The sequence below is a fragment of the Antechinus flavipes genome, chromosome 2 (genome assembly GCF_016432865.1).
Source record: "Antechinus flavipes isolate AdamAnt ecotype Samford, QLD, Australia chromosome 2, AdamAnt_v2, whole genome shotgun sequence".
In the NCBI taxonomy this organism is placed as follows: Eukaryota; Metazoa; Chordata; class Mammalia; order Dasyuromorphia; family Dasyuridae; genus Antechinus; species Antechinus flavipes.
The window spans coordinates 652,473,128-652,495,799 of NC_067399.1; the positions used below are offsets into that span (position 1 = coordinate 652,473,128).

The 22,672-nt window shown below is 42.8% G+C and overlaps 1 protein-coding gene across 1 annotated transcript in view; it reads right to left on the reverse strand.

The window, feature by feature from the left end:
• SCAPER (S-phase cyclin A associated protein in the ER) overlaps positions 1 to 22,672 on the reverse strand; it is a 362,563-nt gene that overhangs the window by 70,745 nt on the left and 269,146 nt on the right. Inside the window, exon 26 of the mRNA XM_051982442.1 lies at positions 3,254 to 3,489. Coding sequence (XP_051838402.1) covers positions 3,254 to 3,489 — 236 coding nt within the window. The remainder of the gene's footprint in view (positions 1 to 3,253; positions 3,490 to 22,672) is intronic.

Here is a 22,672-nt window from a genome sequence, read left to right on the forward strand (position 1 = left end):
GATCTGAGGATACAAGGATAAGTACAACTAGTGCTTGTCCTCCATAAGCTTCTAGTCTCCTGAGGGCAGTGAGACAGAGAGATATCAAAGACTATAACAATTAACAGTGCATATGGAGTGTTGGGAGAGATTTTAAGGAAAACCTCTGAACTTAGAGAATGAAGAAAGACTTTCTGGAAGGGGCGATAGCTTGAAGAACTGAAATTTTTAAAGAAGTAATTTATTCTGAATTCATTTAAAATAACAGATCTTATATACATGTATTTGAATATTAAAAACATGAAATTAATACTTCACCTCTTCGTAGAATTTTAAGGTTGGCTTTTTTAAAATTAAATTTATTTTTATTCTGCTGACCCTGCTTCTACCCTAAAAAAAAAAAAAAAAAAAGGAAAAATTGAAAAAATAGGGAGGAAAAGCTTGTACCTATGCATTCGGGCCAAATTCATCCATGCATTGCCCCTGTCTAAAGATGTATGCCATTCTTCAGGGAAACCCTTTATTTCTGGTCCCCTGTAGTTGTGGTTCATAAGTGAGGAAATTTCCTGTCTTTCGATTATTCCTTTTTTTTCAATGTTGTTGCTTGGATTGTTTTTCTGGTTCTGTTCACTCAGCATCATTCAAGTCTTCCTTTTGTCAATTCTCAGAGCACGATGTGCCCTTGACAGTCAATGGACCACTCCCCAACGCGTGGAGATCTTGGTTTTAGCTTTTCTGCAAAAAGATCTGCTGCACAAACGATTTTGTCTATGTGGGTCTTGGGCCTCTCTCTTTTATCTCTGTATATATATGTGTGTATATATGCACCTATATGAATATGTGAGTGAATCAATTCTTTATGTATCTTGAATGAGATTTTAATTAATTTGTTGCAATTTTTTTCAAGTTAATTATTTCTCTTCTCAATCAATTGATTAACTGATTAACAGTCAAGTCCTCCTGACTTCAGGGCTGGGGCTTTATCTACTGCACCACCTAGCTGCCCCACTTTGATATTTTTCTTGGATTTCCTATCAGGGTTCGGTTTGGTACATTATCTACATCTGGAGGAAAAATTTTCTCCAATTGGGAGTAGAGGGGAACTTTTTACCGAAAGTTCTCTGACAATCTTTCTCTTGCTGGGCACCTATGTGAACAAGGATGACAGTAACCTGGAAAGAAATGGGGGGGGGTGTGTAAAAGAGAGGGAAATTCTGGGGAAAAGAAAAGGAATTCCGATTGGTACTGAGTTTGAGATGCTCATGGGCTATTGGGAGACTATCTCAATTAGAGCTCTTGCAACATTCCTGACTGTCTTCCTTGTGGATTTTCCTTGGTCTGTTTTGGAGCTCAGTGGCTTCCACATTGCCCCTGTCCTCTCCCCTGATCCTCTAGCTTTGGGCAGGCATCTTTAGTTAGTCAAATACCTTCCCCTCAAACCTGCCGAATAAACTCCTTTCAGCCTTAGCTAGCTGGTCTTGTTCTTCTATGAAGCCCCGAAGGCCTCTTCAAGGGGATGGAACCATGGGAAGAGAGAACTTTGCTCAAAATGTACAAGGCTTTCTTTAACAAATATATCAAGACCCTCTTACAATCGAGCCTTAACATAATAACTGACAAGACTTTACAAAGCACTTTCAGACGACCTAAGAGTCAGACAGTGCAAACAAGCACATTATTCCCATTTTACTTGTGAATAAACTGATGGGCCAGAGATGGGACTCCAGTGTCAGGCCTCCAACTCCAAGTCCAGTGGTCTCCCCTTTATACTAAGCTGCCTTTCCATTCTTATCTGCTGCCACTCCAGCCAAACTGCACGGCCCCATTCCTTGGACATGCCTCGTGCTTTCCCCCCTGTGGCCTGTGTGCCAGTCTTTTTCCTACCAGGGACACCCATCAATCGTTTCACTCAAGTCTCACCACTCTCCAGGCTTGCTTCAGCTCCAATGCCGGCTCCTTCAGGTAGAGAGACCCCCGTGCTTGGTTCAGAATTCACGGTCTCTCTCCCACTTCTGTAGCAGGTAGTTTGTGTTTAACATCCTGAGGTCAGGGATCTTGCCTTTCCCCTCTGTATCCTCCAAGGGTCTGACACAGGGCCTGGCACACCGTCAGTAAATGTTCAGCAGGGTTACAGTGAGTGACACTTTCTATGCACACGCAGCCAGTTGGGAAGATGTGGGAAACACATTTAATGAAATGAAGCTCCTCAGGGACGGACCCAGGGGAAAAGGTCACAAGGAGGTAAATGGCAGCCCAGGAGGACAGATGGTTCTAAAAGTGATGGGCACTATAACTTGGGAGATAACGCATGAATAACTTAAGCGGAAAAGGTCACTGGTGGTAAGGGATCCACTGAAGAAAACAAGTGAGTCTCAGAAAGCCCAAAGTGAACAACAAAGCGGCCAAATGCAGAAGAGAGGGCCCGCGTCCAACTGGTGCTGGGCTCGTGAAAGAAAACATGGTTATTGCAGCCCAAGAGTCAGAGGTCGCGACACAAGGAAAAGGCTGTGGAAGGAGCAAAGCACCAGAGATAAACCTCACTGGAAACTAAATGTATTCTGTGGCCAGTGTTCACAAGAGAAGGGGGACGGGGACACATTTCCCTACGACGAGTGATGTCAGAGAAGATAAAAGTTGCTCCTAACAGGTGACCCAAATAGGATCCTCTGACATCCAGCCACAGCCAGGGCCAAATGTAATCTGCTGAAAAAGACGGACTGTGTCAGCACTTTGACTTAGAAAGATAAGTACAGGACAAAGTAAAATTTGTGTAATAACAGAGAGAAAGATACTTGGAATTCTAACTGTCTCTGAGGAGGCAGCTCTGAGACCATCCTGTAACTGACCGTCGCAGAGTTGTGAGTCACTGGATGGGCAATGACTCGCCCAGCGTCACAGAGTCAGCACGTCTGAGATGCTAACTTTCTATTCCTCACAGCATGCCGTCTCTCAAATAGACAGCTGCCTCTGTGCAAAGCAGCATTCCCTGATCATTATTGCTGCTGTTAAAATAATACCAGTTCCCGTGTGCCAAGACCTGCACCAAAGGGCTTCACCATTAGTATCTCCTTTGATCCTCACTCAATAGCTGTTATTATTAGGCCTGTTTTGTAGATGGGGAAACTGAGGTTAAATTTTATACTGAGCAGTTACTGAACAGGAATGTGGACAAATGGAGAAGCGACCATTTCTGATGATATAGTCCTTGGTATTTCTGTTTGCTCTAGATTTTTCAGAAAAAGACGATCAAAGAAAGAAGTCTACCACACTTTACCTGATGAGATCCTGAACGCGGCTGTTAAAAGCATCAGCGGGCGAGGGCTTGTTCTTCATTTCCTGTGCTGATGATACTTTGGGGGCAGTGAGGCGGCTGTTTCCATCCGGCATATTGGAGATCAAGCAGCCAAAAACCACAGCACTAATTCTGAGAAGTCCAGTTGTCAAACCTTCAAATACTTGTTTATTTGCATTTCTTCCCAAAATAACATTATTTTCATCTGGAACATAAACCTAAAGAAATGTGACAAATGCATCTTAATAATTTTTTAAAAGGAGCTGAAATGATTCGGATAATCTAATCATAAATTCTTAGGAAATTTTACAGACTGAAATCTAAAATACACAAATAGCAGGTGAACTCTTAATATATAATAATGAAATTAGAAAGCTACTTGAACAGAACAAATTAAACGTCATTAAGTATCATTAACTTATGCTTCTGAATTATGTTAGGACAACCTATGTTCTATTAGAATGAATTTTGGAATTCACATTTACTATGCAAAGACAAAACAAATAGGATTAGGGACTTTCACATGCTAAATTTTAAGAATTTTGTGTTTTCCTCAATTCTTTCCTAGATCACTGACTACAAGCAGAGGAAGACAATTATGTAAAGTCTATCTGGCTGCTCAAGAGATTTGGGGCTCAAATCTGGGGCCTTTGTCCCCCAGTCCCTCCTCTGTGCTTGGTATGACCAACTGATGAATTCCTAACACTTTTATAGAGCAACGAAATGCCACGTCTTTCAGAAAGTCTGTCCTGCTCTCCTCAATGAGTCATGACTTTTCTCTCCTCAGAAAGTCCTCTGAATTTCTCTTAGTCACTTATCATTTTGTGGTAAAGTTATTTGTGTGCAGCGAGGAAGCTAGTCTTGGCCCTCACAGTGGGCTGGTTTTCCTGGAGACAAGCACTTGAGGACGGCCAGCTCTCCCCCTCCTAAGAGCAGCCCAGAGGAAGGCGAAGACCATTGGAGAAGGAGGATGCATGTCCCTGCTAAGGTCCAAGGGAGGTGCTGGAGGGAGAGGCTCAGGACGCACCTGCTGGAGGAGGCACAAGGAGAACAAGGAGGGATCACCGAGACCCAAACGTGAGTAGACCAGACAGAGTTTTGTGTGTGTTTTTTAAAGAGACGGCCGTCAGGCTCTCTCAGTCCCAGAGCAGGCCCTGGGTGAGAGGGGCTAGGCTGGCTGGTAGGTTTCTAACCTGGAGGCAAAAGGCTTAACCGCAGAAGTTGTGGACCAGGGAGGAGGAGCACACCCTCAGCCAGAGAAAGGGCTCCCCTGCAGGGTACAGGTGGCGGTAGGGAAGCTGTGACTGTGAGGAAGGGTATCACTGATAGAGAACAGGGGGATAAAAGCATTGTGGTCTAGAGGGCTCTCCTAGCTGAGTGCCCATCTCCAAGCACAAATTCCAGATTTCTGCTTTTTTGGGGGGACACCTCCATGCCTCTGAGGAAGGGGGGACCACCAGAGAAGGTCTCAACTCCTCTGGGCATCCTTTAATTTGCAAATAAAATGGTTCTGTCCTCAGGGAAATGGTGCTCTGTGCTGGATCCTAGTGTTCCTTAACATACTTGACCTTTAAAGTTTGGGAGCAGGGCTCCAGGCTGTTGCTGACCTGCAAATATACACCTTTAAACTCAAGTCAAAATCACCTCTTTTCTCTTCTCTTCTTCCATACTTTCTCTTTGTCTCTCTATCTTTTATTTTTTTTTAATCTAGTTTTTTATTTATTAAACAAACTGTTTATGCCGGACCAAATCCCCCCTTCCTATCTAATAATGACTACATCTTTCCTGCTTCTTTCCTGAAACTTCCAATATTTGTGTTGATAATCTTCTAGTCTAGAAATTCCCAATTCCTTAGCTGACTGACAGCTCCCTGGCTGCAACCTAAAGGGATAAGGAACAATCAGCTACACCTGTGTGAGATCCTTTCCCTCCTCTTTTTTGGTGGCTTCTTACTAATAGGGCCTGCTTTCTATTCCTGACCCTGCTTTCCTTCTGAGGGTCACCTTGGGCTGATCTTTCCATGCTCTGAAGCATAGCAATGATGCTGAGGAGCTTGAGGATAATCATGAAACAAATCAGCTATTAAAGGAGGCAGGGCTGGCTCCCCCCCACCCCCACTTGCCTTGCCAAGTTCTGTATTCCCCAGCACGGTGGGTGGCACAGTGAAACCACGGGGGGCTGGAGTTAGAGCCCCAGAGCTCAGAGCCCAGCTGGGAAAATCACTGGGTGACCTTCCAGGAGTCTCAAGCCTGCTCTGGGCTTTTTCCTCATCTGCAAGAAGAGGGAGTTGGTCCAGATGACCCCTGCTTCCTGCTCTAACCCCACCGCTCCCCTTCTTTCTACGGCCTCCTTGCTCCCAATGTCTGGATCAACTTCAAGAATTCTGCCTTGGTTAGAAAATCTTTCCTATCTCCTGCAATTCAGGGCAAACTGAAAGTACTAATTCCTTTATGACAATTAGGGGGAAGAACCATCCAGTGAATCGGGCTTGTTAATTCCCAGCAAATGGGAGAAAGGCAAGGCTTTTATGACTGATTAAAGAGAAGCGTTTTTCTAAAAGGAACACACGGCTAAGAGAAGCCGGACAAACTAATGAGTAATGACAAATTAGCTAACACCTCCTCACAGCGAGGGGGGCTTCAGAGGCAGCAGGAGGCAGGGGAGAGCGCTAGGCCAATCCCAGAAAGGTCCCGGGTGCCCACCTTGCACAAGTCGGCCCAAAGGAATACAGCACATCACCGGGACACTGCAGCTCAGTCCCATGGATGGCCTGCCTCACTTCTTCCTTTCCTCCCTCCTCCCGCCCTGAGAGCAGCCAGATGCGGGAGCTCTCTCAGCAGCGCTCCTCAGATGCTTCTCAGTACCCTGAATTACTCTTCTGACCACTACTCCCCATTTACTCCTCTGACTGCTACTCCCCATTAGGGCTAATTCCTAAAGTTGGATCCCGGAGCCCAAAAGAGCAGGCAGCCGATGCACGTCCTCAGAAACAGACCCTGTGCATCCAATGTGGCCCAAGGGCAGAGAACTCCTGCAGGAAAGCCTCCTTAATGCCCAGCACTCCCAGACCCCTCAGGCTGCTCAGGGCCAGTGCCCGAGCCCAGGTTTGGCACAGGGAGCTTCAGCGCTCGCTCCAAAGCCCCTGACCCTCAATGGGACTCGTGGGTACGTGAAGGAAAGGAGCTCACAGGGGCGAGCTGGCCAAGGGCACAATGGCGGCAACACAGGAGAGGCGCAAGTGTTCCGAGGAAAAGGAAGATTGGGCCTGGTACAAAGGGGGCTCTCAATCCGGGGCTCGGCTCCTCCTGAGACCGCAGAGCAGAGGCCGGGCCCGGCCAACTCACCTCACCCCCAACGGGAGCAAGCCGTGGCCGGAGGGGAGAGCGGCCTGTGCCGCAGAGGGCTCCGAGAAGGAGGGAAAACAACAGCCAGACAGACAAACCAGGGGTGAGGATCTCAAAACCAGAGAGGAGGGGGAATAAAACCCCAGCAAGACTGTGCTCCGAAGGGAAACACAACAACACATCCAGTGAGAGGGAGAATACAACAGCCCACAGTCCTCTACGATGGTGACCAGGATGTCCAGGGCCCCCAACCCTGTGGCTCCACCAGGACTCCAGTCACCACGTAATCTCTTTGGTACATCTTTGATCCCCTTTTCCTGGCCCCTTCCCCAACTTCCTTCCCTCTCAGCCCTCTGCAGACACAGCAGAGCTTTCCCTCAATGCTTCTTAGCCCATTCAGTTACCATTTCATCTTGATTCCACCCTTCAAAGGTTATCTTCTGGTAAAAGCTATCTGCAGGTGCTGGGTCTGCTTCCTCCTTACTGCTTTTCTAGCGTGACCACTGGCAAGCTTCTGACACTGATGGTCATCCCTACTAGTTTGTAAATCTTCTCCCTCGGCTTCGGAGGTCTCATACCTCGATCTCCATCTTGACTGTTTCCTTGCCTCCACATCCTCAAGTGTTTGTATTTGCCATCTTTCTTCCTCGGTCTTCTCCACTGGGTAATAAGCTTCCTCCTTGGATTTCGTGTAGCAGTTTGTTTTACAGCTTCAAATCCCATAATATTGTATATTATACATGGCTGCCTTATTCCCTACCGGACCCTAAGCTCTGAGCCATATAGAATCTCATCTCCCACTTCTATCCCAGAGTTTCACACATAATAAGTATTTAATAATATTTGCTCAATTAAGCAAAGTTCTTTTTACCTCTTTTACCTTCAGTTTCTTCTGAAAAAGAAGGAAGGTGGACCAAAATCTGTATGCATAATTCTTAATCAAATGAAATCTGAGCATTTCTCCATATTCTACAGCCATCACCCATAACTAGAAAGCGTGCTCTGATTTCTCCATGAATGAATTCACTGGGTTCCTGCAGAACCGTCACCTTCTGGCTCCCCGTGAGGAGTTTTTGTGACAATGAGTCAACAATGCGTATTGCTAGCCATGCTTTGCCTTCCTTCCATCCATGTGATAAACTTCAGTGACCAGAAGCACATGTTGAATCTGCCTGGTCAGTCACGCCTGAATATAAAAATGCCCAGAATAATAGCAAGCGAAGCATAGAAGGCATATGGAGAGATAAGCAGAAGCCCCAAGAAGAGAATCCTTGGGTCCTTTCTCAGGCTTCTTGCTCTTCAATCATCTCCATGATCCAGGATCCTGCCTCTCTGGCCCACTCTGCGCCAGCTGCCGCCATGGTGGACACGCTCCCCCTCCTCCAGGCTTCCCTGGTTCCTGGAGATGAGCCCCAACCTGCTGGAGACCCTTTGGTTTGGCTGAAGCAGCTGGTGCATCACTGCTGGGAGCACGGCCCACCTCCTCTGTCCCACTCCCTCTGGGCCTCTGTCAGTCTCCCTTTTTGGGATGTGAATGAAGGGAGGGCCCAGCCTCGTGCTGTGACCTGTGGCTCAACAGGGCTTGATGTCTAGTAAGAGTTATACATGCTTGATGCATGACTGAGTGACTCTGGACCTTTAGGGCAGGAACCCATCTGCCCGGAGGGCTCAAATAAACTCCAAAGATTTCTACCTCGAATCCTTGTCTCTCCTTAGAATGAGAACTCGAAGGGATCTGGGGGAATCACCCAGTCTAACCCTTCATTAGTCAAGGGAGGCCCAGAAAGATCACAAGGAATAAGGAGCTGAGCCAATCTTCCACACAACTGTGCTAACACTGTGAACTGCTCCTTGATCAAGAAGAGATTTTGGCTATTTCTGTTCCTGCCCTGAGCAAATATATATTAATAACTACTGATACTCATTCAGCAAATATTTATTAAGTGTCCTCTACATGAGAAGCACTGTGCCATACAGAAGGATTCTAGTTTTCTTATTCTGCCAATAATTTTTGTTGTACATTCCATAAATTCTGCTTTCATAATTCTTTTCTCTTTTAAGACATCTGGGAGCAGCTGGCTATGGTCCCATTCTCTCCACTGGATCCTCTGCTCCTCAGGTACTGGTTCATTTTCCTTTGTCTCATAATATTTCTAGATGCTTTCTCCAGATTCTGGAGGTATATAGCTCCTTCTGCTCAGTCTTTAGCTGAGGCTTCTTCCTCCTAAGATCTTTCCCCTTATTTTCTCCTGTTGCTCACTTTCTGACTTTTCTCCCTCCAAAGGTGGTTTACCAGAAACTGGCTCAGACAGTCTTAGCCTCCTTCCATGGTGGGCAAATTCACAGCTTGCCAGCCTTGGTCTCTGTCCTAAGTGACTTCTGGGGGACAGAATTCACTTCAGCACACTGCATGCTGGTGGAAAGCTCACTTTTGCCTCACCCCTCAATTTCTTGGCCAAGTTCTCCTGCAGCAGGTAGCGTTTTGTAACTGTAGCCTGAGCAAATTCCTATTATTCGGATCTCTGTGGCAATGGAAGGAAGAGGGAGTGGGTTGATGGCTTGGGATGTAGAGTTTGAGTTGCAAGTAGAGTGGGTCATCACGGGAGGTCCTGGTTCTGGGAGCATGAAGGCTGATAGGTGGTAAGGGAGAGGATACTGAGGAAGCACATGCCAGGCCCTAGAGATCAGCCTTCTCTGCTGGGTGTTTACCTTTTGTGGGATCATGGTGAACTGGACAATAGAGATGACTGAATCTCCTTTACACCTGGTACAAAACACCTATTTTAGAGAGATCTCAGAAGTCTGAAGGATCAGAGAAAATACCTAGTTATTCATCATGTGCTCACAGTATCCAAACATCTGGAGTTTATATTCTAATGGGAGAAGAGAATACATAAAGGGAGCTGAAAAGTGGAGGGGGCAGGAGGAGAAGGAAAAGAATGGTGTCCCTCTGGGGGAGGAGTGGGTTATGTCATTGGTAAGGAGATAGAAAAGTCTCGAGTCTAAAATAAGCTAGAATCGAGTGATTGGAGACCCTCCTGAAATAGAAATCTTGGCTGCATAGTCACCCTTTATAGGAATAGAGGATGGGCTGGAACAGGCTCATATCAACTTGTGAGGGAGCTGAGTGTTAAATTTTCAGTGTGAGCATTTATACTTAAGAAATCAGCAAAAGTTACAACTTAGAGCTTGATTTATTGTTTTGTTAATAGTCTAGACTTAAGAAAGAAGGAAAATGTTAATCATGCAGATTAACCTTAAAAGGTGTCATGTGTATAAGCATCTTCCACCCTCAAGCTGGTTATTAAACATGTACCAGCATATTTGAGGGCCTAAGGGTGGGAGATTCTACTTTTCTGGAGTCAAACTCCAACTGAAGGCAATGAGCCAAAGAGAGAAAACGAGCAAGTATTTCACTTATGAAAGTTGGGAGACATAGAAAATCATGTCTCAAAAGAATGAGATGCCTTCCTCTCCTACAGCATCAGCAAGTACATAGATTCAATGACTTCTGAGCAGATTTCAGTTTCCTGCTCTCTCTACTGCAGGATGTTGGCCCATATCAGAGTATCTCAGCCTTCAGAATTCACAAACAGTGAAGTGAGTAAAAAACCAGCTGATGAGTTGTCAGTGTTCCAGAGGGGTAGCTGCTAAACAATTTGAAACAGCAGAAAAGCACCTTTGTGTCTACTTCTAGGCTGACCCACCAATAAAAGGCTCAAGCCAGACCACCAAATCAGTCTTACGAAGTATATCTACTTAGAAATTATTAATATGAAAAACACAGTGTTTAAAATGGTGTGGGGGAAAGAGATTAGATTTGGAGCCAAAGGAAGCAAGTTAGAATGATGACCCTGTGACTTAGCTTCCATGACACCTGGGACTCAGAATTTTCTATCTCAGCTCAGTTACCTCCTCTACAATAGGAGCTTTACAGCAGTTGAGCACTAAGGTCCCCTTTCAGCCCTAAATACTGTGATCCTATATCCAACTGAGAATCAGTGCCTTGACTGATCCAAAATGGGGGCCACATAGTAACTTTGGGATTACTTTGGGATACTTTGGGAGATTTGGGCTTTTTTTATTTCTACAATTAATAGCTGCTATCTACAAAGTTAATGGTTTAATTTTGAGGAAAAGATAGCTTGGCATAGTAGAGATCTAATCTTAAAGTTAGGGCAATTTGGAATTCCATCTCCAACTTATACTGACTATGTCCACAAGTGCCTTATTCACTTCTCCTTGCCCCACGGGGCTCTGTCCATGTTAGCCCTGCACTGTGCCAGGCCCTGGAGAAGCCAACAGACACACGACCAGAGTTCTGTTTTCAACCTCTCTCCCATCTGTAATTTACTGCTGTAATTTACTACTTCCCGAGTCAGTCATTCAGAATTGCTGCTCCTCAGAAGATGGTCAGGTATCCCATCCTGAAGAAAGTCCTTTCTAATCTCTTCCTCATTATTAGTACTCTCTTAGAAGTGATCCTATACTTCCCACGTAATTTGTCATTTATAAAATGAGGGTTGGGATAGATAATCCCTGAGGATCAGGGATTCCAAGCTGTCACAAGATTAAGTGCAGGACAAGTCACTCCTAACTAGAAGTGCAGACTTCATAGAGGGATCCTGGAGCCAGATCCCTCCCCCTGCAACTGTGTGTAAACTTTAAACTGTGTCAAAAATGGATAACAAAGAGATTTAAGTTCTCTTACTCTATTCAGTAAATGCTGATTAACTGGGAAACCATTAATCTCCTAGTATATGTAAAGTATTGTGCTGGGCAGTGAGGGATTTCCAAAATGAGGGAAACCTGCTCCAGCCCTTGGCCCTCATTGAGAGCTGATCCAGCCTAGTTTTCACACAGTTCTAAGGAGCTACTGCATCTGACCACCAAATGTGTCCAGGATACCTGAGAAACAGGGGCAAGGGGGCAGGAGGGCAGTTTATGCAGAGTAACAGCTTCTTTGAGACAGGAAAGGATCACAGAGCAAGACCGAAGCTGGAGCAACACTGGTCTAGTCTAAGAAACGATACAGGGCAACAAAAGTTCCAAACTCATTCTCTGTTTTACCCTGACTTATTTGGACAGCTATAGTCTGGTGGGAAGGAAAATTGTCCCTAATATATTTCCCATCTCAGAGGAGTTAAAACACCTGGGTGGTGCCCTAAGTCTGGATGTCTGTGTGGGTGTCTGGGATGGCAGAGGACAGCCTGTCTCACAATTATATGTGTTTCCCTTCCAGGCTGTTTTCCTCCAACCATAAAGCTGAAGGTCTCTATGTTCTTAGTGATAGATGGGGCTCTTCAGAAAAGGGAAAAAACTGTATTCGTTATTTTGGACTGCTATGAATCTTTCATGTGTCTTCTGTGGAGTGACATGAAGGCTACGCCATAACTAATTTTAGGTGCTCAAATAGGAGCTGCTGACCCTTTTGCCCTTCATGGGGAAGAACTTAGACACAAGTTATATTCAGGATGTATCTTGAGATTGTCTCCCTAGAGGGAACTCTAGGTGACAGAAATATGAACCAAATAGAGAACGATTTCTTAGGGACCCCCTAGATGGAATGTGGTCTGTGTAGGCCAGAGTCTGGGATGTTGGGCTTTAGGTTACAGGAGGGTAATTTTTTCCTTCCTAATGATGCCCCATTACTTATGAAATTGAGTTTATACCACCAGCAAAAAGTCTTTTTGTTTCTTTCAAATGGCTGGAATGTAAAAAATATATCAAATCACTAATATTTTTGTTGGTGGAAAGTAGGAAGTAAAGATACACATTTGTCTATCTAAAATGACTTTAATATTTTAACTAACTTTGCACCTGGGCTTGAGACTATATGTGTCAAGTTTCTGCCTGGAATGAATTTTCTAGTGGCCTGAACCAAAAGCCACTCAGGGAAGTTGTGGAAGGAACATCGTTTTGGAAGACAAGAACTAGTTTTAGGTTTCTACTTTCAGGTTAAGGGATTGAAAATGCCAGAAGTTCCAAGCCAAGGAGCTGCTTCTTCCAGGCCAGGTACAGCTGGGCAGCTGTGGTATGAGTGACCCCAGCCCTGACCTCCAAAGACCACCCACTTTCAGGGACCGGTTCCAGATTCATTTGAGGAGTGTGTGCTCTAAGCTAGTGATTTTTTACTATAGACTTTTACCAAGCTGCACATTTTCTAGAATGACTCTGTTCAGGCAAGCCCAGAAACTCTGTGAATTTTAAGTGGAACAAACACTAGTGAATGACTTTAATGAGCAGATATAAGAACACAAGGTTTGCATTTCACCTATTAAATGTTCCCTACGGGCAAGCTGCTTAGGAGACACTTTGACTTGTGCAAAGATCAGAAATACCAGAAGATAAAAAAGAAATACAGTAATTTCTTCATCTATGTAATAGGATTGTGAAACAAACCTCTGTAATACAATGGTCTTTGCTGTGAGGTTTTTTTTAAACAATCAAAATATCAGTACTGAGGGCCTAAAAGGCCTTAAAGTCTCGCTTACATATAACATAGCTTCACTTGATTTCGTAAAGCTTTACTCAGAGATTCATTACAGAAGGAAACATTACAGTTACCAAGATGCAAATCTGGGGCAAAAAGCTGGACAGAAGGACAAAGAGAACCTGTGAGTGGCTGTGACCCTGAAATGAGTCCATGTCTGAAGAGGACAGAGCCAATGAGGTCTCTGGGGCGTCAGGAGAACAAAAGAAGCTTTTTAACTACCAGTCTTCCATCTGTGTTGATTCCCTACATCTTCTGGGTATCAGAGATGCAAATTTTTTTTTTTTCTTATCGATGGTTTCCCTTTTTAAACTAGTGCCACTGATTCTGTTTGTGGCAAAGCCTTTTCGATCTTGTATAGGTAAAACTGCCGATCTGATGTTTTGTGATTGTCTTTAACCCTTGTTTGGTCAAGAATTTTCCCTTTAGAAATGTGAAAGGTCCATGACCTTGTTCTTTTTTTGTGGTGTTAGCTTTCTAGAGCAGCATCAAGGCTTACCATAGACTGCTAAATAAAATGTAAACTCCTTACACAGGCATACAAAGCTCTCCACAATTTATGACCACCATTAGGCCTTCCGTTTCATCTCATATTATATTCCCTTCCACATCACTCTGAACTGCTCACCCTGTCCACACACCCCTCCCCCCACTCTTTTGTTTACCTTGTTCTCTGTGCCAGAATGTCTGCCTTCCTGTTCCATCTGGATTCTTCCCTATTCTTTAAAGTTCCCCCCAAATGCTACCTCTTCCATAGAGCCTTAATCTCTGTTCTTGGTCAGGCTCTTTCTCCCCCCAGTCCTCATACAGCCCTTGTGCCTTTCAGGTGCACTTATCATACATGAACTAATGGCATTTCCCTTTGTTAGGCTACAAGATATAGGAGGTCATTTAGATTCCCAAGACTCTACCGTGGTCCCCTTTCTCTTCTCCCGCCCTATTACTTCACTTGGTGATCTCCTCAGCTCTCATGGACCTAATTACCATCTCTGCTGCTGATTCTCAACTTTACCACCCTGACCCATGCTCTCTGCTGACCCCTAATCTTGCATGTCCAACTGCTTTTCAGACATCACAAACTGGATGTCCGGCAGACCTCTTACTCTCAATCTGCCCCAACCCTGCCCCCTCCTACCTTCCCTATTAGTCACCGTGCAGTCCCTCAGGCTCACAGCCATGGCGGGATCCTGATCTCCCTCTCTTCTCCTTCCTACCTGAGCTGTCGCCAGACCTGTCCTTCAGCTCTGTCCCACCTCTCCCCTCTGTCCCCTTCCCTCCGCTGGGGTAGCCCAGTCGCCACTGGGGGATCTCTCTGCCTCAAGTCTCTCCCCACTCCAGCCAGCCCTAACCAAGTCACCTACCCAATAACTCCATTTCTATTGCCTCCAGGAACAATTACAAAGCATTTTGTCTGGACTTAAAGCCCTTTATGCCCTGGCCCTCTCCTACCTTCCCAGTCTTCTTACACCTTATTTCCAACATCATCAGTCCAGGGACACCGGCCTCCTGGTTGCCCCGCGAACAGTGGGCTCCATCTCTGGGTTCAGGGCATTTTCTCTGGCTGTCTCTCATGCCTGGAATGCTCTCTATCTTCAACTCCACCTACAATCCCACCTTTTACTGGAAGCATTCTCCAACCCGGAGAGCCTTCCCCCTTCATCATTTATTTCTTATTTATCCTGTATCTAGTTTGCTTTGTGAATATTGTTTGTATGCAGTCTCCCTATGGACAGTTAGGTGATAAAGTGTGTAGTGCGCTGAGCCTAAAATCAGGAAGAATGAGTTTGAATCTGACTTCAGATGATTATCAGCTGCATAACTTTGGCTCAGTCATTTAACCTGGTTTATCTCATTTCCCTCATCTGTAAAATGAGCTGGAGAAGGGAGTGGCAAACCACTCCACTATCTTTACCAAGAAAACTTCAATTGGGGTCATGAAGAGTCAGAGCCAACTGGAAAAGCAATACCATCAGCACAAAGTCTTTCTCATCAGACTGGAAGTTCCTTGAGGATAGAGACTGCCCTTTGCCTCCTTTTGTACCTCTAGCACTTAGCACAGGGAGACAAAGTAGGTTTTGTGTTTATGTTTATTGATTTATTAAGGACAGGATGGTGTCCCAATGCTGAGGAGAGTACTTAATAAATGTGCTTATGCACAGAGTTGCTTCACAGATATTTACTGAACGAAAGCTCACAACCTGCAGGACCTTCCAAAGGAGGAACGAGGCTAATAATCCTAAAGTAAGAAATAACCTGGAATGTTTTATAGAATCATAAATTAGATAATGTTATATCATTAGTTAAATTGTTAGTTATTGATAAATCACTTTAATATAAGATACTATTTATGTTCTATTATAATAACATAAATCATTAGTTAAGTCAAATTATAGAACATCAGAGAATCAGGTCATTTAGTCCTATTCTGTTATACTAAACATGATTCTTATTTGTGATAACTCTAGAGGGCACAATGAAGGTCAGCAGGGAGAGTTGTGAAGCTCCAACCTTTCTGGGGAATAATGTGTAATTATGCAAGAAGAATCACTAAACTCTTCATATCTTTTGACTTAGTTTCACTGCTGGGACTCTTCCCCTGAACTCAATAAAGTTCAACATATAACAATTCAGAGTGATATTCTTCATGATAGCCAAGCAAACAAACAAACAACATCTGGAAACAATGTGGGTAGCCATAAATTAGGAAATAACTTAACAGACTGTATATAAATGTCATGGTATATTATTGTTGCAAAAAGAAGGATGAATATGAAGTATATGGAACTGATGCTGAGGGAAAAGGGTCGAATCACTAGGACAATATACACAATGATTATTATAACAAACAAAAATACCACTAAACTTCATCAGTTGGATTTTGCTAAAATTCATAATTGTTACAAGTAAGGACTCAATGGAGCAGAGGTATACTGAGAATAATTTTGATGTGTAAAAAGTTATAAAAATCATACATTTCCTGCCTTCTTAAACAAAAGATGGTGAACAAATTTTAACCTTTCTTGATGATGCAGACTGATAATTTATAAACATGAAATGAATAATTATATAGTGAGTGATTGTGTTGGGAATTATTATCTGTGCCCCAGTAAAGAGCTGTAGGTCCTATGCCTCCATCCTGTCTTGCCTCTAAAATTTCTGAAGGTAGGTCTACCCACTAAATTCTAGAAGATAAAAAAGCTGAAAGATTGAAGTTGAACTGACATAAAACACAGCTGGCAAACATCCAAGAAGAGAAGGAATATCCCTCTGTACTCAGGACTGCTCTTTATTTATTCCAGCACTTCACTAGTGATGAACAGAAGAAAAAACTACTGGGCTAGCCAATGAGAAGCCATCTCTGCAAGCAGTCTCAAATTAGATTTGGAGAACCCGGCTAACATCGGGAGCAATATGGAATTTTCCCTCTATGTCCTGACTTCCCTCCCTCTTTGGACACTGACCTTTCAACAGGCTGTGAGTAGAAAAGCAGACAGAGGATTCTTGTTAGTTCCTCATGGAAGCCTACCTGAACCATGTCTGGGAACTTCCGAGATTGAGGCATTAAGGGTAGCTTTGGGGAAAGCCACGGTTGTTTTATTATATTTGAGTTATTATTTCTGCTTCTATGGTCATAAGGAAAGAGCTATGCAGTATAATTAAACTACACCTGTGTATTCACTCCAGGAACACAATGTTAGGGTCTGAAACCCCTTTACATCTCCAAACTGAGAGCTGCCGTATGGGCGATGGTTACACATAAGGCTGTTTGTCTAGGAGCTCTCCATAATGTGTTCCAGTCATTTATAGCAAACATTTGCTCAGCATGCAATAAAAACCAGCTTCTTGTTATCTGGAGACAAAACCCACTGCAAAAACACAGAGAGGAAAAATGCAGATACAGAAAGAACACCACACTCTAGAGGATAAATGACGTCAATTTGCCAAGTAGGAATGGGACAGTGGAGAGGGGACAACTCATCAATCTCAGGGAGCTGGCAGATCACCCCTGGAATCACTCAATGGGCCAGAAAAGACTGGAGCTGCTCAAGACGACCTGGCCAGGGTGGCTGGTCTGGAATGGCCCCCCGGGGTGCCCAAGGTCCCCGGCTCCCCACTTTCCACCTTCCTGCTCAGCTTCTACTTCTTATGATCCTTGAGTCCCTCCTCCCGACTGGGAACAAGTACACTTCTCTTCAGTCCCCCTTGTTGTCTGCCCCTCGGTTTTAAAGAGGCCCAGGGACGTCATGGGGAGATGTCTTGACTTATGCAGGAACTGGATTTAAGTGAGGTAGCTACACAAAACCCTCAGCCTCACTCTACCTTCCCTACCTACCTACCCTACTACTAGGCATAGGACCTACAGCTCTTTACTGGGGCACAGATAATAATTCCCAATGCAACCACTCACTATATAATTATTCATTTCATGTTTATAAATTATCAGTCTGCATCATCAAGAAAGGTTAAAATTTGTTCACCATCTTTTGTTTAAGAAGGCAGGAAATGTATGATTTTTATAACTTTTTACACATCAAAATCATTCTCAGTATACTTCTGCTCTATTGAGTCCTTACTTGTAACAATTATGAATTTTAGCAAAATCCAACTGATGAAGTTTAGTGGTATTTTTGTTTGTTATAATAACTGGGGTCAATAAATGACAGGGGTCAAGATGATGGGCGACGGCCAGGACACAGTGGGTGCGTGCCCCTGGCTGGCTCGGCCACCTTCATGATCATTTTACTTGACCACAGAGCTTGGTGCTCCCCCGCAAATGCCCTCCAATGCATCAATGCTGGAACTAGCAGAGGACATGCAAGACCAGGACCCTTATCAAGGAACAGGATCAAGTCCTGGGGAATCACAATCTCAAGATGATTAAACAAGAATCACAAAATCTCAAAGTGGAGAGAGAAGGCATCAAGTCAAACCCCTACCATAGCAGAACACTATTGCTTTGTCACTTATAAGGTCCACCAAAAATTTTTAGAACAATGGCTTGATTGGTGCTTTGTAGTGATAATGGTTTATTAAACTACAATGTGGAAGTAAACAGCACATTCAGCTGTTCCTGCCAAAAACTAAAGGACTCTTCAGTGCATAAACAAAATGACAAGACATCTGACATGGCTAGTTAGGAAGAACAGCCACCACTACAACAAAAACCCCCAACGCTGGCCAAACAACAAAAATCCTGCTGTATTCCATGTCCAAGGAACTATGTTGTGCTTTCAAGTGTCCCGAGTGGCTGGCTGCTGCTACAAAAGCCCGTGGGTCTCCTGGTGACCAGTGGGAGTATTCCCTCCCTCCCGTGAGATCAGGGACCCACTGAAGGACAGAAGGAGATGGACCCGACGAGCTTTGCTCATCCCAACACAAGGGAGAGCCTCATTGCTGCCAAAGGGACAAGCTTGTACTGTGAGTAGATGCTTCTTATTTTCTAGCAACTTAATGATGATTTTGGGGGAGACCTAATGTTTCTTATAGCACTAAGATTACTTATCATTTCATTAAGTTTGAGCAACAAGCAACCAAGGCAAACCATGCTCCTCAAAATAATAAAAAGAAAAAAGATTTTTCAGATGATTCAAACTCCTGAAAGGGAATGCTTTTAAAATACAACTTTCTTTTCCCTTCTTTCAATTCCAGTGTCATACTCCAAATTGTCTACCATATTATTCATTTACTAGGTAGAGTCTTATATTCAGATTAATGTAGCTGTCTTAAAAATCTAAGCATTAACAGGGTAGGGACCATTTTATTTATACTGACTATACAATCAACTGAAAGTTTTTTTTTTTTTAAACTTTCAACTTTATTGCTCTTTCCTTTGATTTCCTTTGATTCCCGTTTTGCTGTTTATTTCCATATCTTTATTTTAGTTACATGTAAAACAATTTTTTTGCATGTTTGTTTTTAAAACTTTTAAGTTCCAGATCACTGAAAGGCTTTAGCCTCCTCAGTTCAGTGAGGCTGTGGATGGCACCCTGGACTTAGGGTCACAATGATCTGGGCACAAACCTGGTCTTAGATTCTCCCTTGCTAGGTGACTATGGGCAAATTCCTGAGTCTGTTTGCCTGAGTTTCCTCACATGAAAAATGGGGTAATGACAGCATCCACTTTGCAAAGTTGTCGTAAGGATTAAATGAGAAAAAAAAAAAAGCCATCTAGTGGGCATCATATGTTTATTCTCTTCCCACCCCAGTCCCTTTTCCAGTCTCCTCACATCTAAGAAGATCCTTGAGATTTTTTCTCTATCCATTCTTCTTATTTATGTTTTCTTCACATAAGGCATTTTTTCTTTTAGCTATTTATTAACTTCCTATCCATTAAAACTTAAGTCATTCAAGGACAGAAATTGTCTTAGGACTGATCCTGACTTCCCCAACTGCAATAACGGATGCTACAGGCACCCAACCTCTGAACCTTTTTAGTCAAGGACCTAAACAGGCTGTTGAAAGTGGCCATACAAGCAGCCTGTGGAAGGGGCACAAAAATAGAACCAGACACATCAAGACAAGGTCACATTGGTCCAATGGCCTTGGACAAAGCAATTTAGTTCTCTTCAGGCTCAGTGTTTTCTGTAAAATGGTGATAACAGTGACTATACACTCTGCATTTGGGGTAGCTCTGAGACTTTGCTGTAAATTCTTTGGTGAAGTACAATACTCTTTAATATTCATATAGTTCAAGAATTTGGATGGGATTCTAATCACACAGGAGCAACCCTCTTCTGATTTCTTGCTTTGTGGCTAAATGTTCAGCACATGGTTAACAATTTCTTGAACTAGCTTCAAGCATTCAGTCAATTGTCTGATGCACTGAGGACTTGGAGGGAGGACTTTTGTATGTGAAAAACAATATAATGCTATCATCATTTTATCTTCCTTTTTTACCTACTTATGCTTCTCTTGAATTCTGTATTTAAAGATCAAATTTTCTGTTAAGCTCTGGTTGTTTCATAAAAAATAATTGAATGTCCTATTTCATTGAATATCCATCTTTTCTTCTGAAAGAGAATGCTTAGTTTTGCTGGGTAGATGATTCTTGGCTGCAATCCAACTTCCTTTGCCCTCTAGAATATCATATTCCAGGCCTTTTGATCCTTCAAAGTGGAAGCTGCTAGGTTCTGGATAATCTTGATTGTGGCTCTTCGATATTTGAATTGTTTCTTCTTAGTTGCTTGTAGTATTTTCTCCTTGATCTGATAATACTGGAATTTAGCTCCGATATTTCTTGGAGTTTTCATTTTAATGTCACTTTTAGGAAGTAACCGGTGGATTCTTTCAATGCTATTTTATCCTTTGGTTTTAGGATATCAGGGCAGTTTTCAGTGATGACGTCTTGAAAAATGTTGTCTAGGGTCTCTTTTTTTTTAAAATCATAGTTTTCAGGTAACCCAATAATTCTTAGATTGTCTTTCCTGGATCTATTTTCCAGGTCAGCTGCTTTTCCAATGAGATATTTTACATTTTTTCCTATTTTTCATTTTTTCCCCCTTTGATTTTGTTTGATTCTTGATGTCTCATTGAGTCATTCACTTCCATTTGTTCAATTTTAATTTTTGATGAATTATTTTCTTCAGTTAGCTTTTTAACCATCCTTTTCCATTTGACTAAATGAACTTTTAAATGAATTATTTTGTTCATTAGCTTTTGTTTCCATTTCACCAATCCTATTTCTTAAGAAGTGGTTTTCTTCAGTATATATTTTTTACATTTCACCAATTATATTTTTTAAAGGCAATTTTTTTTTCTCCAGGCAATTTCTGTGTTTCCTTTTTCAAAGCTCCCATTCCCTTTCCCCATTTTTCTTCTACTCTCTTTTAAGATCCTTTCTGAACTCTTCCAAGAGAGCTTTTTGAGTTGGAGACTAACTTCCATCACCTTTTGAGGCTTCATCTGGAGATATTTGCCTTTAGTGTCCTCAGGGTTTGAGGTTGTTCTTCCCTGTCTCCATAACAGCTATCTATTGTCAAATTCTTTTTGCTATTTTTGCTCATTTTTAAAGATTGAGTCCTGCTCTTAGGGAAAAGGGGAAATTGTCCCAAGCTTCCTCTATAGGGGATACCAGCATCAGGCTGCTCTGGGGCTGTAGTAGCCAATGCTGCTGTATTGTGGTTAAAAGCCTCTCAACTAGAGTTCCCGTGTGTGAAGCCTGTCTACTCTAGGCCTCCTTACACGGCGCCTGCACTGGGTCATGTACCTCCTTGCCTGATTGAGTCAAACCTTTTCTGAAGTCCTTCCAAGGTATCTTCTGCTGGAAATTTGTTAAATTCCAAGTATTTGTGGGTTCTCTGATTCTGGAATCAAAATCATTCAGAGGCTTGATCTTTTGTTGATTCTGAGAGAAATAAGGAAGAGCCCTGGCAAAGACCTATCCTCTCTCCACCAGTTTGGTTCTACCTATTATCATCATTTTTAATAAAATTTAAACTCTAGGATAAAGAATCTGTATTGATTTTTTCCTTGCAAATCTTTTAAACATTTATTGTCTTACACAAATCACCCTTAGATGTTATATTTTCTACTATGAATATTTTCCCTTTCCTCTCAAAATAGAACTCTTTCCTCTAAGGAGAAAAGGGTTATTAAAACTTTATCTGAGGGGCTGCCAGGTGGCGCAGTGGATAGAGCACCAGCCCTGGAGTCAGGAGGACCTGAATTCAAATCTGGCCTCAGACATTTAATACTTTCTAGCTGTGTGACCCTGGGCAAGTAAGTCACTTTAACCCCAAGTGCCTCAGCCAAAAAAACAAAAACAAAAACAAAAACAAACCAAAATTCTATCTGGGCCTGAGACTAAAGCTCTAAATATTTCCACCAAAGATATTCACAATCTTAAGAGTCTGGATTGAGAAATCACTTCAATGTCCTCATTTTATAAGTGAGAAAACAGAGAATCAGAGAAAGGAAGGAACATAATAAAGCTATAGGGGCAGCAGAGCCAATATTCACAACCAGATCTAATTCTAAATCCATTGTTCCTCCAATCCATGCAAGCAAACCTGAGAGAAATCACACCTCTCTATTTCAGGTAAAGGACAGTAAAACTGTGGTAGGACAGGACCTGATAGACAAGTACCTCTAATTTAGGAGACAGATTTGTTTTATTTGCATTTGATTAAAATACTGCATTTAAAAAACCACATTTGACGACAGTATTTCCCATTTCTTTCTGTCATTTCTCCTTGTTTAGATTCCCTGTAATATCCATGTGTTAGCCCAAATCAATCCAATTTAAATTAAATAAGCATTCATTATATATTTACTATAATATGCTAGATTTTATTTACCAAAAAATGGAAGGGAGAGGAGAAAGAAATTGGAAAAAAAAAAAAAGAAGAAAAATTGTCCTTGCTCTTAATCTCATTGATTTTAATATTAAAAGTAGAAATTTTTAAAGTGTAGATATGAGATATCCTGAAGCGAAGGAGATGCTCGAGATCAGATCTCCATATTTTGGTGAGTAGCTGCCAAGTTCGAGGGCCACACAATTCATCTGTATTTAGGAAACACCCAGTATTAAGGAAGAAAAATTAGGTGCTAATCAAAGAGAAGGTG